The sequence below is a fragment of the Amia ocellicauda genome, chromosome 13 (genome assembly GCF_036373705.1).
Source record: "Amia ocellicauda isolate fAmiCal2 chromosome 13, fAmiCal2.hap1, whole genome shotgun sequence".
In the NCBI taxonomy this organism is placed as follows: domain Eukaryota; kingdom Metazoa; phylum Chordata; class Actinopteri; order Amiiformes; family Amiidae; genus Amia; species Amia ocellicauda.
Window position 1 is genome coordinate 30,604,839 of NC_089862.1, and position 26,014 is coordinate 30,630,852.

Here is a 26,014-nt window from a genome sequence, read left to right on the forward strand (position 1 = left end):
ACCCTGCCATCCCCAACTCCCCCACATACTGATGACTGTTTACAAGTACAAATAAGGGGGAAAAAGATAGATAGATGGACGAAGGGACGAGCGAACAGACAAGCAGACAGACAGACAGATGGGTAGACATGTAGACTGGTAGATAGACAAGTAGATAAATATTGCATTGAGATGCTGAATCCTTGGAGTCACAGAAACAACTTCCTTGATAAACTGCAGTAAAACATAGACATGATCTACAATGTAATGCAGTTGTTTATTTCCTAGTTTGTTATGTTCAGGAATCCCACAAAATGTTCTGGCTGTTTTATCAGTCCAAATTAGGAGTAACCGAGGTTGGGAAAACAATTAGCATTACACAAAGCTGTATATCCCGTGGGTAAACTAGTGTGCATCGGAGCCTGTGCAACACTGACACTCTTTTACACCTCATTGGTTTGCATCCTGCTTTGTTGGAATACTAACTTAGCATGACGAATAAGTGTAAATAGAAAGAACAACAGCTACATACAAATCGAATAGTTCTGTGAGACTTTAAAGGATGGACTATATAGCCTGCATTTGTTCTGGAAGGGAATTTTACTTTATTGTCCTCAATATTGTTCTGCTTTGTTTAGAAGGACTTAGGTTATGAGTAATGTGTAGAAATGCAAAATAAAAAGTAAAACGGAATAGTTGGGATTGGTATTTGTCTGAAAGAATCGCTTTTTGAATTTGTTACTAGAATGCAACACTGAGATTTCATATTTTTGTGAGAGTATAATCTAAATCTGCCTTTCTTGAAACATTATTTTACTTGGAATGTTTTGAATGCAAGCACCACCTTTTCTGAAAAATGGTCTTGTATTTTTTGGATGCACAACATTCTTATCATAAATTATAATTTGTATATAACATAAACCCTCAGCTTTCCTTCTCAGACCTTTCCTGCAACTTCTATTTGTACCTGTGCTGAAAAGTCACCTTAAAATGTCAGTATCTCCATCGTGTATTGACAGAACATTATGTTAGAGACCTATTTCAAATGCGCAAAGATACATTTGTAACTTTACAGATCATTCAAAACATAATATCATTTTTTTTTTGAGGCAACATGTTTCATGAAAACACAACGAATCTGATGCCCAATACAACTTCGTCATTGAAAGGGTACTGCCCATGAAAATGCGGTGTACAATAACTTGCTGATGGAAAAAAAGTAGTTTACTTAAACAAAAAAATCAAGGTCAGTGTCAAGCAACTATATCTGACATGAGTTGACTAGAAACAAAGCCAAGCAAGAACAACAAGGAAAACAACACCAAATGAACTGTCAGAACATCTCACAAACATGTCTAACAGTAAAAGTTATGGCTCTTGTTCCCAGTCATTACATAATCTAAAAAAATAACAAAGTAGCTATGCAGCAGTTTAGGTCAACTAACCTCAGAAATGTAAATGTTATGTCAGCTGAAAAGTCTGTTCTCTATATCACTATACAGCAATAGACTCTCTCTATATATAGCTGTATTATCAGAGGAGCCAGGTCATCACATTTTAAAGCAAATGTATGGACACATTTGACCCAGAAAAGAAACTCAGAGGTACCCCTGACTGGAGTCTGTATTTGAGCCATTAACTCTCAGATCTGTTAGTTAAATAACAAAATGATAAAATGCTTTATACCAACATTTAAACGTCTCTGAATCAGCCATGTGTAATCGCCTGTATCATAAGCTTCTACAATATCAATAAAATGAGATCCACAATATTACTTGTTATCCAAAAGTTACACAGTATCATCCATTATGTTCATATGAAAAGTGAATCTCAATCTTGGAAGCAGAAGATTTTAATTTGTTGCTCTTTTTTGTTGAATTAATAGAGCATATGAAATGTACAGACACAAGGAAATCTGTTATTCATTTTCAGGTCTCGGTAGTGCATTTGATTTGTGCTCCATTTTTAGCAGAGAAGGGAGCTTCTTTGACCCATAGCTGTCAGGCCTTGCAACTTGTTTAAATTGCCTAAACCATGAAGAGCCATAAGCTATCATACCTACATTTAAACATGATGAAAAGGAGAAGCCCTTTTTTGTAATACTGCTTTCGTGTCAAGCAGCTCAGTCTGGATGGCAACATTTATGAGATAACTAGGGCTTGATAGCTGGAAGCTGGCTTACAGCATGGAGTCAGAGTTGTGGCATGAACACACTTTCTGTGGCAAATATAGTATTACTGCAAGAGTTGTGCTAAGTTGCTTCAAAAGTCAATTTAGTGGTTTTGAAAGCTTATGCTTTCTTGTAAGTCAAACAAGACACGCTTCGGGCTAACACCATGCCTCCTTTCCAAACGACTTTGAGCTGCCAAGTCAGGTCAAGTCAGAATGTACAAAAATAATTACTTGCATTATGACTTCAACAAAAGAGGAACTAACGTCTATAATATCATTGTCAGTACCATCACTGACTCTGCGGAATGTGCCATACAGTTTTGATGAGGCTTAACAGTCATTGGTATAATTTCCTTTTCAGCATATTTCTTTATATTGCAAGTCACATAGGGCACTATTTGTGTACATTCAAGAGGGTCTTCAGAGGAGAACTGCCATTTAAAATCCTTCAATTGCCTTTTCCTTGATGTTATTTGACAAATAATTCAGATAAAATAACTGAGAAGTAACTAATACACACAGACCATTTCATTCACCAGTCATGCAGACATTTCGTCCAGGTGCTGAGCATTTAATAACACAAGAATAGCAGAGCTCCTAGGTCATTTTATTATTATTATTCTATTGAAGCCACAGGGCACAGATAAAAGCTGGACCGATAGAGCTTTGTTACTTTTTTAGTTCATAATTACTTGCATCTGAACTAACAGTTTAAGTGAATTTGCCTCCATGGAATAATTTCAGAACAATCCTGACTGATTTGCTCATCAAACCAGATCTCTCCAGGTTCACTCCCCCCTGAAATGCTACTTGAAGAGGTCCCTTTACTGGATTTCAGAAAAATAGTGTACCTTTGCTACAAACTGTAAAACAGCATGTTCCTCCTGTCATATAGTGTTGTGCTGTAGGGTTACTTGTACCTTTAAAGTATTTTATGTTATTCATATGTCTTCCTTTTTAAAAGTAATGTAATGAAATGTTATGAAATATTGAGGTGACCAATGTGGTCATTAGTTTAGACTCATAACTGTTAAAGGTTATGATGTAACTTTAGGAAAGGATGTGCATTATTTTCACAAATCACATCCAGAATGTGTGCTTAGAGGTTATTCATTCATACCCTTGCTTAATTATCCTGGGATATGTAGGTATGTTTCATATCTTTGTAGAGAAGATTTTGATATTATATTGAGCCGTTGTCCCTAATGTATAGAATTACCCCACTATGTCAGAATGGGTTGGTAAAATATTGATTTCTTTGTTGATCTCTCAGAAAATGTATAAGCAGTATTGATGATTTAAGAAACTTATTTTTATTTGTATAGATTATTAATTGTGATATAAGATTCAAAGTTGCTAAATAATATAATTGTGTCTTTAAACAATTGTTAAGGTTACATTTATAATATATAGTGGTTGTGTTGTTACAAATAGTCCTAAAGCCATAGCAATTATACAAAAATATAACATGTATAACTTATTTAAGTCATTTGCAAGAATGTACACACATTTAATATGCAATTGTTACTGTAATTTATTTCAATCTACAACATCTTGAATAATCTTGTATTGGTGAACAATGGTGAATCAAATCTCCCTAACCTATTCTGAAAAACAGTTGTTGGATAATTATTTATATAAATCAATAAATTAGATTTAAACTAATTTTGAACATTACAAAATGCTAAATATACAGAATTCAATCTAAGCCTTAAAAAGAAAAGGTTTTACACATTTGACGAGTTCTATTGATGTTTTAAGAAAAGGGTAGAAATGAGAGTGAAATCGCAGGCTAGGGACACATCAGTTGTGCTGACCAAATTAAGCTATTGAATGCTATGTTGCTAAACAAAGAGAAAACGCAGTGACCTCAATCAGAAATATATCTTACATTATAATGCCACATTAGCTGAGAGAAACACAGCAGCATATGACCCAGACCGATTTCTTTACGCACTTTGCTTATAGCTTGGTTGAAGGAAGAAGCACACTTGCTATGATTCAACACCACAGTCTCCAGAACCTTATTATGCACACTGATAAAATGTGGAAACTTCCCACTGACCAAAAAGACAGCACATTTACTTAAAGACAGACACCCACCATCATTTTTGTGTCACCCCCCTCCCTTACGATGTGACACGGATTACTTTCCCTAGCACAGATAAAACAGATCTCTGGACCTGAAATGATAGCTGTCTTCTAACAGCAGTCAATGGTTTATTATGTAAGCTACACCACAAAACACACTGATGAGGTGTGACTTGTTATACAAATGTGTGTGTGTGTATGTAGCGGGTAGCGGGGGTAATTGTCCCTGTACAAAAAAGAACATTCAATTTTAAAACAATGAATAAGCCAACGAACCCTAAACCAATGAAGTTAAAGGAGATTAAAATAGTACAACTGTTAAGTGTTTAGACCTCATTATTATATGGGCTGCAACTTGTAACTTCTTTTCCTGTGGTGCAAGGCCATATTTTAACTAAATTGGTGAAAGCAGTAGTTATGTCATTGTTTTTCACTCTTCATATACTTTTTGTAGGTGCCATCAGGAACAAAAAGAACATCTAATCCATGTTATTAGTCAGCACCCTCACTGTCACCTACGGCTACTGGATGCTGTAACTAGTGATTGCTTAAAGGCAGGAGTTATAATATATTCCAAACTGTCAGAAAAATCTATGTAACTTCGCTGAATTTTAAATGTTCTATAGCTTTTGCCCTGGTAATAATTGTTCTTGTCTAAAGCATTTAGAAATGTTCCTCAAAAGAGAGCATCTCACTCGTATTGTAAAATAGGTTTTAGGTTGTCTGAGTTCAGAAAACCAATTTACACGTTTTTAAGACTCATGAGCAGATCAGATCATTTAGTTTGACATCTCTTAAAATATCAAAGAACATGAGCACATCTCTGCCATGTCTGACATTTTTTTCTTCTAGTCCAATCTGACATCTGCTGCAACACAACACCTTTCTAAATATAGTTCTATTCTTCATTTGTTAGTATGTATATTTTAGCATAGTATATGGGAAATAATAGTATAGTATGGAAACGAATATCCTGATATTGAATGTTTTTCTTTGTGCTTGCTGTTTCAGCCCAGTACTTTGCCAGCACAATGATGATTGTGGGACTGTCTGTTGTAGTCACAGTGCTTGTGCTTCAGTTTCACCACCATGACCCCCATGGAGGGAAAATGCCAAAGTGGGTAAGTAAACCTTTTCATATCACTTTATTGTGCCTTTGCATATATCTATACACTGATATACACCGATCAGCCATAACATTATGACCACCTGCCTAATATTGTGTAGGTCCTCCTTTTGCCACCAAAACAGCCCTGACCCGTCGAGGCATGGACTCCACTAGACCTCTGAAGGTGTGCTGTGGTATCTGGCACCAAGACGTTAGCAGTAGATCCTTTAAGTCCTGTAAGTTGCGAGGTGGGGCCTCCATGGATCGGACTTGTTTGTCCAGCACATCCCACAGATGCTCGAATGGATTGAGATCTGGGGAATTTGGAGGCCAAGTCAACACCTTGAACTCGTAATTCATCAGACCAGGCCACCTTCTTCCATTGCTCTGTGGTCCAGTTCTGATTCTCACGTGCCCATTCTAGGCGCTTTCGGCAGTGGACAGGGGTCAGCATGGGCCAGCCTTCGCTCCCCACGTGCATCAATGAGCCTTGGCCGCCAATGACCCTGTCGCCGGTTCACCACTTTTCCTTCCTTGGACCACTTTTGATAGGTACTGACCACTGCAGACCGGGAACACCTCACAAGAGCTGCAGTTTTGGAGATGCTCTGACCCAGTCATCTAGCCATCACAATTTGGCCCTTGTCAAAGTTGCTCAAATCCTTACGCTTGCCCATTTTTCCTGCTTCTAACACATCAACTTTGAGGACAAAATGTTCACTTGCTGCCTAATATATCCCACCCACTGACAGGTGCCATGATAACGAGATTATCAGTGTTATTCACTTCACCTGTCAGTGGTCATAATGTTATGGCTGAACGGTATATAACTACACTAACGTACCACCTATTAAGGATAGAACTTTCTAACATCTATTTAGTATCAGGAGTGCAGGGTAGTGAAAGTCTTAAGCATACTTTTAGGGGCGTCATGCTAATAGATGTGTGTCACCCATTGGTCAGTAACAATCAAGAGGAATTGACAGGCAAACAAGTATTTCCTATTAAGTTGATTTTGCTTATATAAAGGTTTTTAGTAACTGTAACCACTGCAATGATATGGGAATGAGAAGATTTTAGGAAAAAAATAGAAGGTGGCCAACTGTTTGCTAGGCTTTGAAACAAGGAGACATTATTTCAACTTCAAAAATGCAGCTAAAGAGATCACTGCAGGAATAATGTTGATATTGCCATTGCTTATATTATAAGCTTAAAATAACAGATTTAGAGCACTGAGAATAAATTACATTAAGCTAATCTCAATGTAAATTGATAGCATTATACTCTGTTATATGTCTTGTCTTTTCATTTTATTTATTTTCCTACATCACTACCTTTTGATTCTCAGTTGATGTTTCTGCTATTCCATTATAATTAATTATTCAATCACAAAACAGTTATGAAAAATGTTTATGAAAGCTAGTTTGAGGACACATAGAGGAAATACAAATACAGTGCTTTGCTCTGACTGGTTTCTGTAAATCAGCTTTGTTTTCAGTGCATATGTGCCTTCAAGGCAGTTTTGCCTTTTTATGTCTCGGTTTGTCATTTATTGCTCCAAGGATGGCTATGACTAGAGATAAAAGCAATGTGGTCTTGCCCTCAAAAGAACATACAACAGACTTTAAACAGACAGATTTTAAACACTGCTTCCTTTGGGGGAGATGTCAGACAGTGTTTCTACATCCTGATGGTTTGGAAATTGAACTGTGTCAAAGGCAAAACTGACTTCAAGGCAGACTAGCCTTCGAGGCAAGAAAAGGTAACTTTATATACCGGTATATCTTTGTCCAGCTGTAACAGCACATGGCAAAACTATTCTAAACTAAATAATTCTAAATAAATAAAAGGAAAGTGAAAATTACATCTTTGAGACAAAGTTGGTAGTTGGGTAAGAGAATGTTAGCATCCCAATGATGCCGGGATCTGAATGACAACAAACAAAAGACCACTAGTCTTCCTAAACAGGAACTGTGATGTCCCATTATAAGAAATTACACCAGATCAAACACAAATACCCAAAGCTGCTGTAAAATTGGTCATTTTTAATATTATGGAATCTCTGTAATGTTTATAAAAAGTCTGGAGAGCAATCTTGTTTTAATTAAGCTCATAAGGCAAGGTTTGATATGTCTACTAAAGTGCACCACAATTCCCCCTCAGACATTTGTTGATTGTAGTTGAAAGTGACATGCAAGATGAAAATGTGTCTATTAGTTCACTGTTTTGGTTGGGATGGTTCCTCAAACAAGGGTGTAAGTGAGCAGAAAGTAGTCCTTTAGGAGTTATTTTGCCACTAGTAATTAGAATTAGAATTATATTGGTATATAATTATACTTGTTCCACAACTTGTAATATTTTTCTCAACAAAACCTCTCTTTTTGTATTAATATTAGTTATTAGTAGTATTATTGATATTATTACATGCCCTTAATTAAAGGGTATATCATAGGCAAACCACAAAGCTTTGGAGCTCTTCCACAAAGTAATTTCAAACAAAGTGATTTTCCAAGAGTCTTTGTAGTAGTAATCGCCTCTGCAATTGTACAATAATTATTGTAGCTGCAAGCAAAGCAGAGGGCCCAGCAGTCTGGGCTGCACGGACGCCCTAACAGGTTCCTAGAGAGATGGGATGAAATTGATTTTCTGAACTGAATTTAGATTAAAAGCCAATAAGATGGACTTGCACACTAGGCTCCCATGTCTAACCTTGAACTGATCTTGTTGTACCATGATCTGACAATTCCTCACTTTCCAGTTAATTTATTAATAAACACTTTTTATACATGTAAAGATTGCTAATTGCTAAGATTGCTAAGCCACAGTTACTGCATTTGAATCAAAGTCAATTCAAATTTCCTAGTTTCCTAGGGGTTCATTATTGATCAAGATAAGAAGTACATTTCTACACAAAAATAAAAAACTGTTTCACCCATTACTTACAAAAAGTCTATATTTGGAAGTCTCAGGAAATGGGTTTACTGGGATGGTTTCATAGACATCAGTTCAAGATATCCATTAGCATCTCAACGTGCTTGTGATGGTATGTAACATTGCAGAGTTGTAAAGCACTATCTCTTTCTATCACTAAATCTTGACATTCGTATCTGTGTGGTCTTAATTCCACTGGGGAAGCACAGCTGTGCTGAATAAAATGTGGAAAATATTTTCTGGTGCTATCTGACAACAACAGATACAAAGTTTTTAGGTTATAATTATGGTGCCAGAAAATTCAAGGCATTTTTAAATTAAATTCACGTATGGTGATGGAGAAAAAAAAAATCTTGCAGTGTCACCATAACATTTATTTTAAATCAAAATTACGTATAACACATTTTTATATATTTGTTACTTAATATTTGTATACATCACATACATTATCACACATATATCAAAGGCACGTTCAGAACTGAAACATTTTATCATCCCTGCAAGTTCCAAATAAACATTGTAATGTTGGAAGTCACAATTAATCATCCTTTTTAATGTGTTGAACAATCACTTAAAAACAAAGTAATTTAAAAAGCTACACTATGTATGCAGTAGTAAAATTACTTTGAAACAATTGGTAAACTTAATTCTTAGAATTATCAATCTTACGATCTGAATTGACAAATGTCAAAAAATATATATAATTAGTAGCATGTTTATATTTTTCAATTTCTGATGTGCAATTTTACCTGAAAACAGGGAATGCATTAAGTGGCAGAGAGGAGACATTCAGGACAGAGACTTATTTTGTATTAAAATAAATGAAGTGCCACGCAGATATATGGGTCAATCAGTAACAGCCGCTGCTTGTGACTGACTTGGCATCCCAGCCTAATTTCCAGAATGGGTTGTTTCACCTTTTGCCATAGTAACTAAATTCATGACACTGACACCAAAGATCTAGTGCCTCAAACTGTAGTGTTTGTGTTATGAATATTTGTTAAATATACAGGGAAAGTGAGGCATAATGCAAAATTATTTACACAAAATAAAATGCAAAATTCACAGGAAACTGTGAAATCATGAATTTTCGTGTCCCTAGTTATAATGTGATGTTTAGTCTTATACAGAGATATAGCGAAATGCAGGAAAATATGTAAGAGGCTGTAGAATTGGTTCCTTTATTCAGGTACCTTGTCATGACAAATTAACTTGTTTACATTAGCTTGTCATTTCTGATCAAAATGTGCTGTCTAAAAAAAAATAGAACAACATCTCAACGTGGTTTATTTAGAAACTCAAATCCTGGTCCTAATATTTATTTCTCAATTATTTTATTTTTTTCTTGTCAGGTTCGAGTTGTGTTGCTCAACTGGTGTGCTTGGTTTCTGAGAATGAAAAAGCCTGGTGAAGACCGAAAGCTCCTAGCTTATAAATACAGCCACCCACAGCACCACTCCAGTGCCAGCAGCATTGAGATGAATGCTGTCCCTGGTCAGCAGTCAAGCAATGGGAACATGAACATCTACTTTGGATACCATGCAATGGAGAATCCTTGCTGCCCTCCCAGTAGCGATTCAGGGGTCATGTGTGGTAGGACAACCAGCTCTCCCACAGAAGACAATGAAACTATTCATACAAGAACTCTGTCAGAGCAAGTTCCCGAAATCACCAAAATCCTTGAGGAAGTGCAGTACATTGCCCGACGTTTCAGAGACCAGGATGAGGGCGAGGCCATCTGCAGCGAGTGGAAATTTGCTGCTGCGGTGGTTGACAGATTGTGCCTGGTTGCCTTCTCTCTCTTCTCCATCATCTGCACTTTTACAATATTGATGTCAGCCCCCAACTTCATAGAAGCTGTTTCAAAGGACTTTACATAAGCGAAGCACAGCAACAGAAAGAAACACAATAAGAAGTATCATTTAATTGTAAATATACATCACATACAGATATGTGACATCGCCAATTTCCCCAAAATACTGTTGCTGTAGTATTTTAGGCACATTGACATGCTTTCCAGTCAGATGATGTACACACCAACTCTGTAAGTAGGATAATTTATTCAATTTCTTGTTCCTGGACAAGCTTTTACCATCAAACAGCAGTCTTTTCCTGTAACTTTGACTCGTGTGTTTAAGGACAGTGAGCCAACCACATGCTTTACACTTCAAAGCTACAGCCCATCAGTTATTCTTGGATACGTTTTTTTTGTTCACAAGCAAACATAAGGTTATCTTGAAGACCATTGTCCATAATCATTCCCAGTCAGCGTACTGTTTGCTGCAGGGACAATCTGTCAACCTCACTCCTTGCAAATTTAAGTGCGTATATTAAATTAACAGCTTCATTTTTAAAAAATTGTCTTAGGAAAACTCTGATACTTACCTGCCCTTTTTCATTTAAGAAAAAGGGTGTGTTTATGGGAAGCTGAGGAGACACCAGTGTATATACCTGCCTATCCCAGACCTATGTTATTAATTTTCTGCCTTTCTCTGCTTTTTCTGCTTCAGCTATCCTGATTAATTGCAGGGGACACCAAGTTCTGCATTCAAATATCAAAAGATGTCAATAGTCTTGAGGAATTTTATAGTTTAAAATGTTCTAAAGATAAGAATCGGTCAAGAAAAATAAGCAAACGACTAAACAAATAGGACACCATGTTTTAGCAGTAAAGAGTTATTCCAGGTAGCTGAACCTAGGCAGAATAATATAGATAGATAGGGCAACTAACTGAAAATAAACAGAAATCAGACAGGAACATCAAGCCCCATCATTAATAAGTTTGGATGGTTTATTAAGAAAATATTGTAAACCTGATAACATGGTTTAATGAGTCATTTATAAAGCATTGAGAACTGAGATTCAAATGGACAAAGAGGATTATTTCTCAGTTTGAAAGCTGTGTGGCTGTTAATGCAGTTTTGGCTCTTGAGAAATTAGGGATTGTTCTAGAAGCAGCGTGTGATTTATACACGGCATAATTTGATAAGCACTTTGTATGCTGTTCTCAAACATGAGTGCAGGGCATTCAAGGACTCGTTTAATTTAATTTTATTCTGCTCTTTGCCATTCTCAAGAGTACACTTATTTGGGACTTTTCCAACATCAGCTCTCCTTTTTCAATATCAGAAATAGAATCAAACAGACATCAATCATACATACAAATATTTATCCCAACCAAGTCTGAAAGGGTCAAGGCATATTCAACAGAAGATATTGTTATTGCTTCCGTTCAATATACTATAAATAAAGTTAAATCAAATTATGTATAAAGTCAAAATAATTAATAATGTTTTTTTTTTACTGATTCATGTAGTTCAATAAATATTTTTAATTACACTATTATACTAATTGTTTATCAGTAACTTACTTAACATTGATTCAGCCTTGTGAGGCCTGAAAATATTCAACTGCATTCAGCTGGACCCGTTACAGTTTTTTTAGCAAAATTTGTGTTCTCTGAAAATATATAATTGAAAAAATAAGATATATTTAAATATTGATATTAACACATGCCTGTCCTTTTATGTGTAGAAGAAAGACATGTCTGGCCAAAAAAGAAATACAGGTTTGTAATTTGCAATTAGTGGTTGGTCCAAAGATTTTATTTAATGTCAGATCCCAGGATGTTCATCCTAGTTTTATATCAAAAGTACTTAATCTGATGACCCCCCTTTAAATTTGAATTGCGTATTTGAAGATAAGAGATTATTAGATGTTGGAAAGCCATACAGTTGTTTATGATTGGAGAGCTGCAAGAGAAACAAAAAACTCCTGGATAGAAGTGGTTCCTCTACATCTGCTGCAGAATCTTCAAAACTGGGTTTGGTAATTTGGTAAAGTTGACAAATTGACATTTACCCAGATCGAGAATATTGTTTTGTGGCGGTGTTTGTATGTAATTTTACTCGGTACTATTAAAGTACTGTAAAAAAATCTATACAAAATAAATGTATAGTGAAATAATAATAAAAAAATAAGTAGATAACAAAATAGATACAGATAACTTGAGATCCAAGTGGATTCTATATATTTGAGTGAATAACACCACATTCAATTGTGTTTATTTGTGATTAATCTTCTTAAACAAAAAATAAAAAAATAATCCACTCTCCAAAAATATAACATCTTTTGGATTGTTTTTCTGTTGTCATCATCATATTCTGTGGCTAAAAGCAACAAATCTTTCCTAATCTCTTGAAGCGTGTAACACTCATTGAATGAAATTCATATTTAGGACAGTTGTTATATAAAGTGTCTGCTGTTTAGCCTCATTGTAATAATGTTGTTTTTCTTGTTTTTGTTACCTGTCTATTAAGATGTAATAGTCACTTGTACATAGAGAAACAGAAAATACTGTAGTCTAAGAACAAGTAACTATATAATTACAAGTGCAATATGCACTGGATGTTTTGATATTAAAGCCGGTGTCTTCTATATTATATTTAGGATAAATGTATGTAAGTCAGATGCAAAACTACATTTCTGTGAGTGATCTAGAGATTATTATCCACATGTGTTTTCAGCAGTCTTCCTTGTGAAATAACTCCTCTGACTAAAAAGAAAACTAAATGTGTTCTTTTTTTAATGTGAGTTAAGGAACTTGGAGAAGAACATCCTGGTCAGATATCGATATACATATTTCTGGTGATCAAATCTAGTGTAATCTTGGTACGTACATGTATTTGCTTTTATAATCCCTTACAAGGATATAGTGTGTCTATAAAAAGCACATCGTTTTGTCATGCTGACGTTGGAGAAGATGTATTTTCCTGATTTGCTGTGCTGAATTTTTGTATATTTCAGTGTTCTCCATTTTCTTGCAAAGTGCATTGAACACTTCTCAAGATGTGATAAAAGTTCTAAAACAAAGTAGTCTCAGGCTGATTTTCACTACATCAATGATGGGAACCCCATGTATATCTTTAAACTAAATAATTCAGTTTTATTTTACATTTAGAAGCACATCCCTACTGTAGATTGCTGTTTTTTCAAGCACAGTAGCTGTCAAACATTTGAAACCTTGTAATTTTATGCAAAATAGTGAATCAATACTCAAGCCAATTAAGACTCACAACTCAGCTGAAATAAAGCAATCCAAGAATACATTATTAAAACCATTTGTGTTTGACAGCAAATTTCAATGGTTCACAGTGTCTCTTTGCAAATTAAATATTTATTTTGCAAAGAGTCAGTGTCATTTCTTTTAGTCACAGTTGTGAATGCCTCGAACATATCTAAAACCTACTGTCCTGTCAAACAGATGCTGTGATTTATGGTGACCGATCAAAGAGATGACTACTGTCTGAAAGCATGGGGTTCTGACTATGTTTTTAGATTAAACTCTTTTCTGCTCATGTCATTACAATATATAATTTCATATTTCTGTGCTTTAGGAAAAAACACAAAAACACATAGCGTAAAGAAACAAATATAAATAAATATATTGACAGAATACATAAAACCCATTGTAAGTGATTTATTTCTCAAAAGGTAGGTTTACCTGTTCGTAATATACTGGAGCTTCAAAATGTATTCATACACATGATGTACTGTAACTAAATGTTGATTTAGCAAGGAAAAACAAGGGTACACTGTATTATGATACAAACAAATGAAAAGTAAACAATTATTTCATAATCAGTTTTGTATATATCCGTAACACACCTATCACAAATATTTACATATATTTCTAAATACATAATGTTTGAATTTCAACAGATTTTCATTTTTTTGTATTGGTTTATTTCCATGTGCCAAAGAAATGGAAAAGCAAGACGTTTTTAAAAAAATGTATTGAATCCAATAGGGATCAGAATTATATAAAGAATGATATAAAGAAGTATTTCTCTCCCTTTATTGTTCAGAAGCAAATCTCTTTGACCGTGACAGTCCCTTCTGGAATAATTGTTTTTCAGACAAATATTAGTCACAGGGTGCTACATCTGTGCTGTGGGGTGGATGCTGGCATTTTTGCAAGCTACAGTATCTAATTTTAGCCATTATATAGTACTGTGCATGCAGTAGAGTTCTGTCACAAAATAAAAGCACATAAGACGACGGCCATGAGATCTTCAACGTCATGTCTTAAGTCCTGATAACTTAGAAACATTCCCAGTACATCCTTAGAAATTCATGGTAACACAGTTTACAAGCTAAAGTGCACTGGTCTACAGCAGTAGCACTTTAAGATGTGGTAAATCCAGGTTAACCATAAATTGGAGACAACAGATGTGAAAAGGAGACTCCAAATTTTAACATAAGCTATGGCAAATTGTTGAGAATGTATCAAGTATCATTATTAAGAAGTAAGTTAACTAAGTAACCTGTGCTCCAACATACGTATATTTTATATTTTAAATAACAATAACATTAATTTGTTACATATTCAATTCTATGTAATGTGCAGTGAAAGTTTTACTCATTGGCACAATGGAAAGCAATGAGTTGGAAACCATATAACCATGGAATCAATGGTAAAGAAAGGTGATGTATCCAAGATCCACCTCTTTCTGAACTGACTGACTAGGGCAGTGTGTGAAATGCAACACAACGGTGATAACTGCTAATCTGCTCCAGGCAACTATCCGCTAACAGCTCAAGGTACTATCTTGGTAATACTTCATAGTCCACTGGTCAATTCTAGAACCATAGAGTTTATATTTACTGACCACCTCTACAGGAGGAATAGTTACACCTTGTCATGGCCACAGTTTGGTTTGAAACCTGTCAGGTATAGACCACGTGTGGACCTTATTTCTCCACATGTCGACCAACCCCAAAGCACCTATAAGAGTTGGTCATTGCTCTTAAAGAGGACAGGCACTGTATCCCTCAGGTGCAGTTGGATTGAGTCAGAGAACCAAGCCTGCTTTATTGCTAATTATGTGCTAGCCTGTTACTGATTTTCTTTTTTATTTATAATTTTTTTATTTCACCCCACATGGAAGCTGGTAAAGTGCTACTGACATCATTCCGGGATTATTTTAATTTAATACATTTTCATCACCTTTGTGGTTAATTGATTATTATTTTTTTGGTTCTGTTTTTTATTGTGCAATATTAGTGGTATGTTCCCTACTTTGGTGAGCAATACATATTTATGTTCACATTGCATCCATAAATAACACAAAAGAAAATGAAAATCTAAAGTTTGTTGGGAACATACATTTTCCACAATCTCTGCAAAGAATGAAAAAAAACACAATCTGAGAAACACATATGCATTTCTTCTTCTTCTTCTTCTTCTTCTTCTTCTAATTATTACAAGTAGTAGTATCAATGTTGCTGTCATTTGGTACTGTTGTTGTTTATCACCTGTAGACTAACATTTCTGTTGCTAAGCTTTTGGCACCTGTATTATTTTTTAGTGTATCTTTATTTTCACTGTGGCCGTGCCTCTCTTCTGTATGGTTTGTTTCTGACAAAACTTTTATTTTATTAATATAATATGTACATTCTGTTATAATCAACCATACTTCTTGAAATAAAATCTATATATATATAAAAATAAATTAAAAAACAGATGATGTTTGTTTACTGGTTCATACATTTTTCTGATCTTTACAGAAGATTCATAATAAAACTGCCTGTCAGTTTCGTCACTCAGAATCCTGATCTTTCAGTCTTGTGCAAACGTACAGTCTAAGGATTTTGTGATGTGTTGCCTCATGCAAGCTGCCAATTGTCTGGTCTTCCTTGAGTGGTTCTTCTGAGCCAATGACACTGAGCATAAAGTTTAAATCGTCAGCTTGACCTTTTGTTGATTCTCCATCAGGGAAAAAAGTTTTCTCCCAATATTCAGAACATTTGACACGGTGTCATATTTTTTAACAACACTATCTCGTGTTCTGCCTCCTTTGGGTCTTCTAACTTGTTTGTAGCTACAATCGTGGTAGTGCATCCAGCCGACTTCAATTTTCCGTTTCTTGCTTTCAGCATTCTTATCGCCATGTCCAATTTTTTTTTCTGATTTGGAATTGCTGGTAGTTTCATTTTTTCTCTCAATCGGTTAATCAATTTCTGTTTCTTGTCTTCATTTACCTGTTCCTCTGTGTTTACCTGTACCCAGTTATTTTCAATGACCCTGTCACCATATCGAGATATATACATTGACAGTTCCTCTTCATTAGTCTGGCAACATGAGGATCAATCTGAAAAACAAACATTATACTCTAATAGCATGTGTTTAGTCTTTTGCATTTTTAAGTAAGCCTAAGCCACAAAGTTAAAAGTTCTCTAAGCCACAATAATCACACTTCATTTTTGTCATATTATATATATTTTCTTTTACATGAATTAAGCTATGAGGCAGATGCAAAATAGCTACAAATCACTATTAAAATGTATAATTGCTCCACACGTTTTGTGTGTGTGTTATGCAGACTTTTTTATATTTTAATAAAATATTATAATATTATTTTATATTTTTTATGTTTTATATTTTTTTATTAACGCATGATATGGTGGTTTTCAGGGGTGGAAAATAACGAATTACAACTACTCTCGTTCCTGTAATTGAGTCGCTTTTTCATGTACTTGTACTTTTTTGAGTAATTTTCAAATGTGGTAATTTTACTTTTACTTAAGTATGTTTTGAGTTAATGATTGTACTTCGCTACTTTTAAAAATGCATTCGTTACAGAGTACAAATTTTGTAGACTGTCATGGAAAAAAATAAATGTGTCTGACAGACAAAAAGACCAATAAATGAAGGAGCAATACATTCAAATGTCCAGCATCCCGCCCACAGCACTCAACAGGCCAATCACAGTGTGTGTCTGATGTTACGGCTGGTCAGTCAATAAAGATTTGAAGTCAGTCATCAGTCCAGCAGCGGTGAGGTGAGTTTACTGGCTGTCCAGCCATTAGTCAGTAGGCGAACATGTGTTAATTGAAACCGAAGAATGGTCGAAAGGAGCGTTTCATTTCCACCATCAAATTTAAAGATGGAGTTGTGATATATTTATTTATTTGGCTTTGCCAAACCAATATTAATTCAAGTATCAGAAAAAACAAAACGACAGCAGGCAGTAAATATCTCTGCGTGTGTGCATTTATAAATTCCTCTACGGCGTTTCAGCTGTGAACTCCTCAAATGTAATAAGTTATAAACACTTTATTCTCCAATCGCGGATCCGGCAGTTTATGTGGTAGGATTTACTGAATACAATATAGCCGACAAGCTGGGCTGTGTAATACAAATTAGTCGTTGTGAAAGAGTTACAATCGTGTTGATTCCTGAAACGTGACTTTCTGCAAGTCATATGTTAATATATTATTGTCATTATTTATTGTATTAGCAGATTTGCACCTGCTTTAGCTCTCGTTTGCCTGCCCTGTGCTCGGCTCGGCAAGTTTCTGTCTTTCCCGTGGAATTCAATTTTGATCTCATTGCAAACCCAGCTAGGTCTCTGGATCAATGCTGTCAGTCACCTGTTTGATGCTATTTATTTTATATTATAGGCCTCTGTAGTGTTGGAAAGCGCGTTTACTGCAATGTACGCAGCTGTAATACTAGAGACGGGGCCATGTCAAAGCGCTTTCACATTGCATAATACTATCGACTATGTAATATTTCAGTTTCATGCTAATTTTATAACTAGTTATTTGTTTTATATTTGCATATGTCTTCAAAGATATGTGCATACTGATTTATATAATGTATTGTGTAAAGTTTGTTGTATTATTATTTGTCTTGTGTATGTATATGTGCATGTTTTTATACACAGTTGAATAATGGCAGCTGATGCAGCTCCTGTCTGCCTGTCCTGATCGGCTCAGCGAGTCTCTAACGATCAGGAATTCAGTCATGAAACTCCAGAATAGTGTGCATGCAAATCTAGAACTACTTAATACATTAAAGTGCGTTTCATAAGGCCTTACTGTTCATTTACTGTTAATACTGTTATTGTTGATTTCCTGGCTGGCAGTGTTAAAATAATTGTTTGATTTTTATCAGCAAAAGGTTATTAATTTGGAGACAAGTGTGTGAAGAAAAAGAACAACTACAATTGAAAACTGGACCGAATCGAAATGTGTGGAATCGTTACAGCCCTATAGTGAGCAAACATTTGAAGAGCTTTGTGGCAAAACGTGATAATGAAGCCAATTCCACACATAATGCAGGTTCTTGCTATGGATATTATTGTTATTATTATTATTATTATTATTATTATTATTATTATTATTATTATTATTATTATTATTATTATTATTTCTTGGCAGACGCCCTTATCCAGGGTGACTTTACAGCATGAGTGCAATACACTATACTCCTAGAGGTACCCTTTTCACGTAGTATACACAGTTTAATCTAAAACGAGTTATGTCTTTGTAATTCCAATGCTAAAAACTGCTTTCCCCTCCCCCAAAACGCGACATTTGACATTCCCGATTTATATCAAAAGGCAATATATCCATATTAGCCAATCAGCATCACGCTCATTTTCAAAATAGCACTGAACTCTGAAACAGTGACGTTCACACGTTCACAATGAATACATCATTCAGACAGGTTGACGAAGTATCAGCCAATATCACACATTACAAACCCGTACTTAATAGCAATTTGCTTTTTGGAAAGAGATGTTTCTGTGAAATAAAGGAACAGACTAAAACGAATGACAAAACGGAATGCCCTTTGACCATAATGTGGAGTGGAAAGCCCATAGACTGCAATGGGGAAAACAGAAGGATGGCCTATATCTCCAAATCCTAGACTGGGATTCTAAAATCTGGAATACATTTTCCAGATCCCACAATCACTCCATCAGTGCTCAGACTGTCTGCAATAGGCTGAGAGAGGCTAGACTGAGGGCTTATAGGCCTGTTGTAAGGCAGGTCCTTGCCAGACATCACCGGCAACAACGTCGCCTATGGGCACAAACCCACCTTCGCTGGATGTGATTTCCTGCAAGACAGGAATGTCAGTGTCTGCCATGGCCAGTGAAGAGCCTGGATCTCAGTCCCATTGAGCACATCTGGGACCTGTTGGATCGGAGGGCGAGGGATAGGGCCATTCCCCCCAGAAATGTCCGGGAACTTGCAAGTGCTTTGGTGGAAGAGTGGGGTAACATCTCAGAGCAAGTACTGGCAAATCTGGTGCCGTCCATGAGGAGGAGATGCACTGGAGGACTTAATGCAGCTGGTGGCCGCAGCAGATACTGGCTGTTACTTTTGATTTTGACCCCCCCTTTGTTCAGGGACACATTATTCAATTTCTGTTAGTCACATGTCTGTGAAACTTGTTCAGTTTGTCTTAGTTGTTTAATCTTTTTGTGTTCATACAAATATTTACACAATAAGTTTGCTGAAAATGAAAGCAGTTGAAAGTGAGAGCACGTTTCTTTTTTGCTGAGTATATATAGGCAGTCAAACGTATTTGTGCTGTTTTCAGTGAGTTTTCGATATTCCAGGCCTGTCATTCCATAGAAAGCGGCTGTCATTCTATGTCATTCCACTTTTATATTTTATATGAAGTTATTTTAAATAAATTGTATTCCGGATTTTAGGATTCCTGTGTGGGATTTGGAGATATAGGCCGTCCTTCTGTTTTCCTCATTATAGTAAGTGGGCATTCCGTTTTGTCATTTGTTTTAGTCTGTCCCAAATATGGCCTCATGTCCTGACTAGTGATGTTCCCCACAATAAAGTTATATCCACATTTGTTTGTGTTCTAGGTAAGTAGGTATTGTAATTTTATCTGTATTAATTTATTTAAATATCAGCTACAGGCTTTTAGAAATAACAATAATAACACAAACACTTTTAAATCAATAGAACCATTACTTTATTGTTACACGTCTCTGCACTTTTCCTCTATTGAGGAAAAAGAAATAAATACATAAAAATACATATATATACAGCTCTGGACCACTTAACATTGATTTCTGAACTTGGAGTGGTCTCTTATTTTTTTCCAGAGCTGTATAGTGTTAGTGTTTGCTTGGAGATCATGTGACAAGGCTTTGTTAAAAGTAACTATGTAATTTGTACTCCAAGTACTTTTTAAATTAGCTACTTTTTACTTTTACTTGAGTAGTTTTTTTATACCAGTACTTTTACTTCTACTTGAGTAAAATTTCCTCAAAGTAACAGTACTCATTCCAACTCTGCTCCTACCCAGCTAAACCACTAGTAAAACTGAAACATGGTCAGGTGGTATTCTCGACAGGGAACAGTTCAGAACCCTATAGACTGAACAGTATACTTTCTTACTTACAAGAAATGGTTTCCATGTAGAGAGTAAATAAATGCAGCAGTGAAACAAAAATTCTGAACCAGATGAAGACTATTTTAAAAACAAAGTATGTATGCAAATGATAACAGTAATCAACAGAAAACATTCAGAATCAGGTAAAACCAGAACTGAAAAATGGCTAATCACAGCTTCACGTCTCATCAATTTACTGTGCAGAGCTAAACTATATATAGTTAGGTCCATAAATATGTATAGTTAGTGACACAGTTGTCATCATTTTGGCTCTGTACACCACCACAATGGATTTTAAAGGAAACAATCAAGTAGTTACATTCAAATTGGGTGAACGGTGTAGGAATTACACACATTTTTATATGTGGTCCCCTCAATTTTCGGGGCTCAAAAGTAATTGGACAAAATAACATAATCATGAATTAAATTGTGAGTTTCAATACTTGGTTGCAAATCCTTTGCAGTCAATGACTGCCTGAAGTCTGGAACCCATAGACATCACCAGATGTTGGGTTTCTTCCCTGGTGATGCTCTGCCTGGCCTAAAACTTCCAATTTGAGGATCAGTCTTTTGTGTGGAGCCAAAAGCTTTCTGAAAATCTAAGCATATCATATCATATGCTTTCACGTGATCTACAGCTGCAGTTGCATGTTCAAAAAACTGTAATAAATTAGTAAGACATGATCTGCCTCGTCTAAACCCATGATGACCATCTCCAAGAATATGGTTTTCATTAATATTCATTATGTATAGTTTTCCTTTCTTTGTTGGATTTGAGAAAGATTTTCCATCTTTATCCCATAATTTGCACTGCTACATAATTTCTGTGAAAAATTAACTTTTGATTAAGCCAAACACACAATAGCTTTATTATTATTATTATTATTATTATTATTATTATTATTATTATTATTATTATTATTATTATTATTATTAAAACATAATGCTGTAAATGTTTATATTGTTACATAAACTACTTTCTCATTTAGGTGCGGTCCAGCAATTCTGGATGAGACTTCACAAAATGCAGACATGAATATGAATTGTCCTTTCTGGAGATATTCACAAGAAATAAGATTTCAGACTAAAATGTAGATTACACATATTTTCACAAGTTGATATCATTCTATATTTCCAACATATTTTTCTGTGTGGAAACTCATCTAGTTGGGGGAAAAAACTAAAAAGCATTCAGTTTGATGGGGCACATCAGATGACCCCCTGCAGTGCCTGGAAGCCAGGAATGCCACAGGCAGGTTCTAGTTTGAAAACTTGACATGCCATATTTGACTCCACTAAGCAGAAAAACATGTCAGCATACCGTTCAGATCTTTACACAGGAAAGTTACCAATTAAACGAAATCATAAAGGCTTAAAACAGATATGGGTTATTTTAAAGTTTTTTTTCATCCAATCATTTGTATGGGAGGATGTACTTTTGTTTTACCCTTAAAACAAAAATTGGCTCATGAATAAATGTTTTCACTGACACGCACACGCAAACACACACAGAGGGAGAGTAAAAGGTGCTTTGGAGAATTAAAAGGCAGACAATGTCAGTGTGTTTCTCTAAAACAATAAACAAGGTGTGCTCATGAATAACAATACTGAATTGACCTGTCCTTTCACACTTACAATTTATAAAGAAACAAGTACATTTAAGAGCTGGAAATGCAAGCACTCAAGGACAAAATTAGACAATAGGTCAAACTCTATTAACCTTGTAGTCATAAACACACTCACAAACGGCAAACACCTCTTCTTGAACGCAATGGTAAAATTGATTGAAATAACACACAAACTGCACTGAAACTTAATGAGGGATCAATTGTCGTGCTTGATTTTAATTGTTTTGAATGATTACAGTGCGGTGGTGTGCTGGCTGACCTTGGTCTTGGCAATTTGTGTTCTTTCAACTTGCACTGTGCCTCTGTTTCTCACACTGTCAATTTTATTTAAGTTTTCCAACACTGTAACTCCAGTCTGTCATTGGTTCCCTTGCTACTCAAAGGCCATATCAGAATATAAGAAATCTGTTTTTACAGCTCTATGTAACTCTACTACCTATGGGGGTAGATTAGACCAAGTGTGTAACCAGTAATTGTTCTAATCGTATAGCACCCTGACAGATTGTCCAGCAAATGATTCCAGTCTTAAATGTCGGACGACCTTTGAAATGCACAGCTGATGTCCAGCGCAGAACTCTCCTGCCCGAGTCGCTCTTTTTTAATGCTTAAGTAGCAGCTTTGGAGTTTTTCCTATTCATACATACTCTCTGGTACTGGTTTACATGCTGCTTCTTACTACTAGGGCAACTTATTATATTTAATTTTAAACTTAAGCTGTTTTCACAGTACACCATCTAATCCCGGGTTGAGTGGACACGGGGCAGCCCCAGAGTCTCCCCCCTGAGTCCAGCTCTGCTTACATTCACATTGGCCCTGTGCTACGATACACAGGTTACAGTTGGCCCCGGGGTGTATTTGTGCAGAACAGAAATCTAGGTTTCAGCAAAACATAATGGAGTGAAATGTAAATCGCCAATTTTAAGGTAACACGATTTTGTAACTTGCATTTTTTTAATGCCGATAACATTTTTGGAAATAGATAGATATTACATTAACATTCTATTGATATGTATTTAACAATTAGTTGAATGGTAATTGATTATCAATCGAATATCCATTTAATATTAAATTGGGTCGTGAAATCTAAAGTGTTACCAAGTGTGGTGGGTTTAAATCTTTAGATCTTTTAAATCATCATGTCAATGGCAATTAAAGGAATAGTTAATTCAAATTTCTTACAAAATATGTATCTTGAGATCCAAGAGAGAATTAATGCATTACCTGTGCATTCTCCAGCAAAAGCAAGTAACAGTCTATCCAAACAAAAAGTTCCCTAACATAAAACACTGTCATTCCCCTCTACTTTCAGGACAGTAATAGGCAAGATGTTAACAGCTGAGCATAAATAATGGACGGCATGCTTTTTTCTGAGGCGGTGCACAATGCATTAGAGTGTGAGAAAGTAGCTGTTCCAGAAAGGAAATCTGCAGGATAACCCCCTCCGGAGATATTAAAATAAAGCCTCCTCTCAGATTTTACACTGAGCATAATTCACTGTTCACCCCACTACCTTTCATGAAGGCCAAAGCTGTACAAGGGAATTCACTTTTTGTGTTAGTGTGCGCATTAAATCATGTTTAAAACTATGTTATTATTGCCACTATAGTATTACCTTTTCACCTTTACATTGATTAGAATCAGAATCAAGTATAACATTGTTCTCTTCCTTCGAAGGCAATTGAAATATTGTAAAAACATCCATGGTGTATGCTGTATCGTAACAGTCAAGCTGTACAGAACAGAACCTACCCCGGGGTTGATCTGACAGAGGATTTTAAAGGGACCTATAAACCGTGGACTGAGTTTGTGACAAGGGAGATGGAGACGGATGTCCTTTGTGGAGAGCCAAACCTCCTGGCCAGGATGATAGAGGGGAGCCTTGCAACGCCAGCGATCTGCCTTCAGCTTGTGACGGCGCACCACCTGTCGGAGACAGACATGTGCAGCCTGCCAGACCTCATCACTCCTTTTACACCAGTCATCCACAGCAGGAACCAGAAGTGACCTGTCTGACCCAGGGAAGAGAGGAGGCTGGTAACCCAGGATGCACTGGAAGGGCGTGAGACCAGTGGAGGAGCTGGTGAGGGAGTTCAGCCCAAGGTAAATAGCGACTCCAATCCGATTGGGACAAACTGCAGTATGATCTCAGGAACCTGACGATTTCCTGGTTGAGCCTCTCCGTCTGACCATTGGATTGTGGATGGTAGCCTGATGTAAGGCTAATGTTCACCTGCAAAGACTTTAAGAAGGCGGCCCACACTCGTGAGGTGAACTGAGGACTCCGGTCCAAGACGATGTCCTCCCTATCCCGTATGTATGAAACACATGGTGAAAGAGACACTCGGCTGTCTCAGAGCAGTGGGAAGTCCTTTCAACAGGATGAGGCGGCCTTTGAGAAGCGATCCACGGCCACAAGAATGGTGGTATAACCGTTCGATTTGGGAAGATCTGTGACAAAGTCAATGGCTATGTGAGACCAAGAACGGGATGGAATGGGGAGTGGTTCCAGGAGACCTGCCGGTGGTTGCCGTGATGGTTTAGATTGTGCACATGGAGAACAGGCTGCAATAAACTGCGTGACGTCCTGTGACAATGCTGGCAACCAGAACTATTTCTGTATGACGGCGAGAGTCTGATGCATTCCTGGATGTCCTGAGGTGGGAGAAGAATGAAGCCAATGCAACAACTGTTGAGGTACGGAAGAAGCGGGGACATAGGTGAGGCGAGGAGGACAGTCGGGAGGCATCGAGTTGGTGGACAGTGCCTGCTGGATCTGTGGCATGATGTCCCATCGTATCGGTGCTACAAGACATGCCAGTGATAATATGGGATCTGTCGCTTAAGAGACATTATCAGAACTGAATAACCGGGATAAAGCATCCACCTTGATGTTTTTGGAGCCCAGCCAGTATGTGAGGGTAAAGTGGAATCTTGTAAAGAAGAGTGCCCATCACGCTTGTCTGGTATTGAGTCTCTTGGCAGATCGTATGTACTCCAGATTGCGGTGGTCTGTGAGAAAAGGAAAGGGTGGTGAGCGCCCTCCAGCCAGTGTCGCCACTCCTCAAAAGCCAGTTTGATTGCCAGCAATTCTCTGTTCCTGATGTCTTAGTTCCTCTCGGCGGGGGACAATTTCCTGGAGAAAAAGGCACAGGGGTTGGCCGTGGTACTGTGACAACACTGCCAACACTTCCCCGACTCCGGATTCAGAAGTGTCCACCTTCAAGACAAAGGGAAGTGAGGGGTCTGGATGCTTTAAGATGGGAGCCATGGTGAAGATGTTCTTCAGGTGTGTGAAAGTTTGGTGAAAAAGTGTGCACCTCTGACTTGTTCCAGCGCCGCTGGCACCAGAGGAAGAGGGTCCCGGTATTTTATTGTGATGTTGTTCATACCTCGGTAATCAATGCAGGGGCACAATCCTCCATCCTTCTTTGACACAAAGAAGAAACTGGCAGCAGCAGGAGAGGTGGATGGCCAAATGATCCCCAGTTCTAATGCTTCCTGAATGTATTCATCCATAGCCTTGGACTCAGGGATAGACAGAGGATATATGCGTCCTCTGGGTGGAGCTGACCCTGGCAGTAATTCAATGGCACAGTCTCCTGGTCTGTGAGGTGGTAAACAAGCCACTATGGATTTATTGAAGACTGCAGAGAGGTCTTCATATTCAGAGGGACAGGTGAAGTCGAAGACAGGAGAGGACTTTCAACATGAGTGGCTCCACACAGGATAGACAGGCATCTGGAAAAGCAATTCGACCCCTACTTGATGATTTTGCCATTGGCCCAGGAAATGTTGGATTGTGATGAGATAACAAGGGAGTCCCAAAATGATCTCAGCTCTGGGGGAATCAATTACGAGAAAAGAGATCTCTTCCAGATGAAGGACACCGAT

At 36.8% G+C, this 26,014-nt stretch overlaps 1 protein-coding gene across 1 annotated transcript in view; it reads left to right on the forward strand.

The window, feature by feature from the left end:
- chrna8 (cholinergic receptor, nicotinic, alpha 8) overlaps window positions 1-13,153 on the forward strand; it is an 89,169-nt gene extending 76,016 nt beyond the window's left edge. The window contains exons 9-10 of the mRNA XM_066720586.1: window positions 5,254-5,363; window positions 9,634-13,153. Coding sequence (XP_066576683.1) covers window positions 5,254-5,363; window positions 9,634-10,161 — 638 coding nt within the window. The 3' untranslated portion in view covers window positions 10,162-13,153. The remainder of the gene's footprint in view (window positions 1-5,253; window positions 5,364-9,633) is intronic.
- Window positions 13,154-26,014: the final 12,861 nt, after the last annotated feature.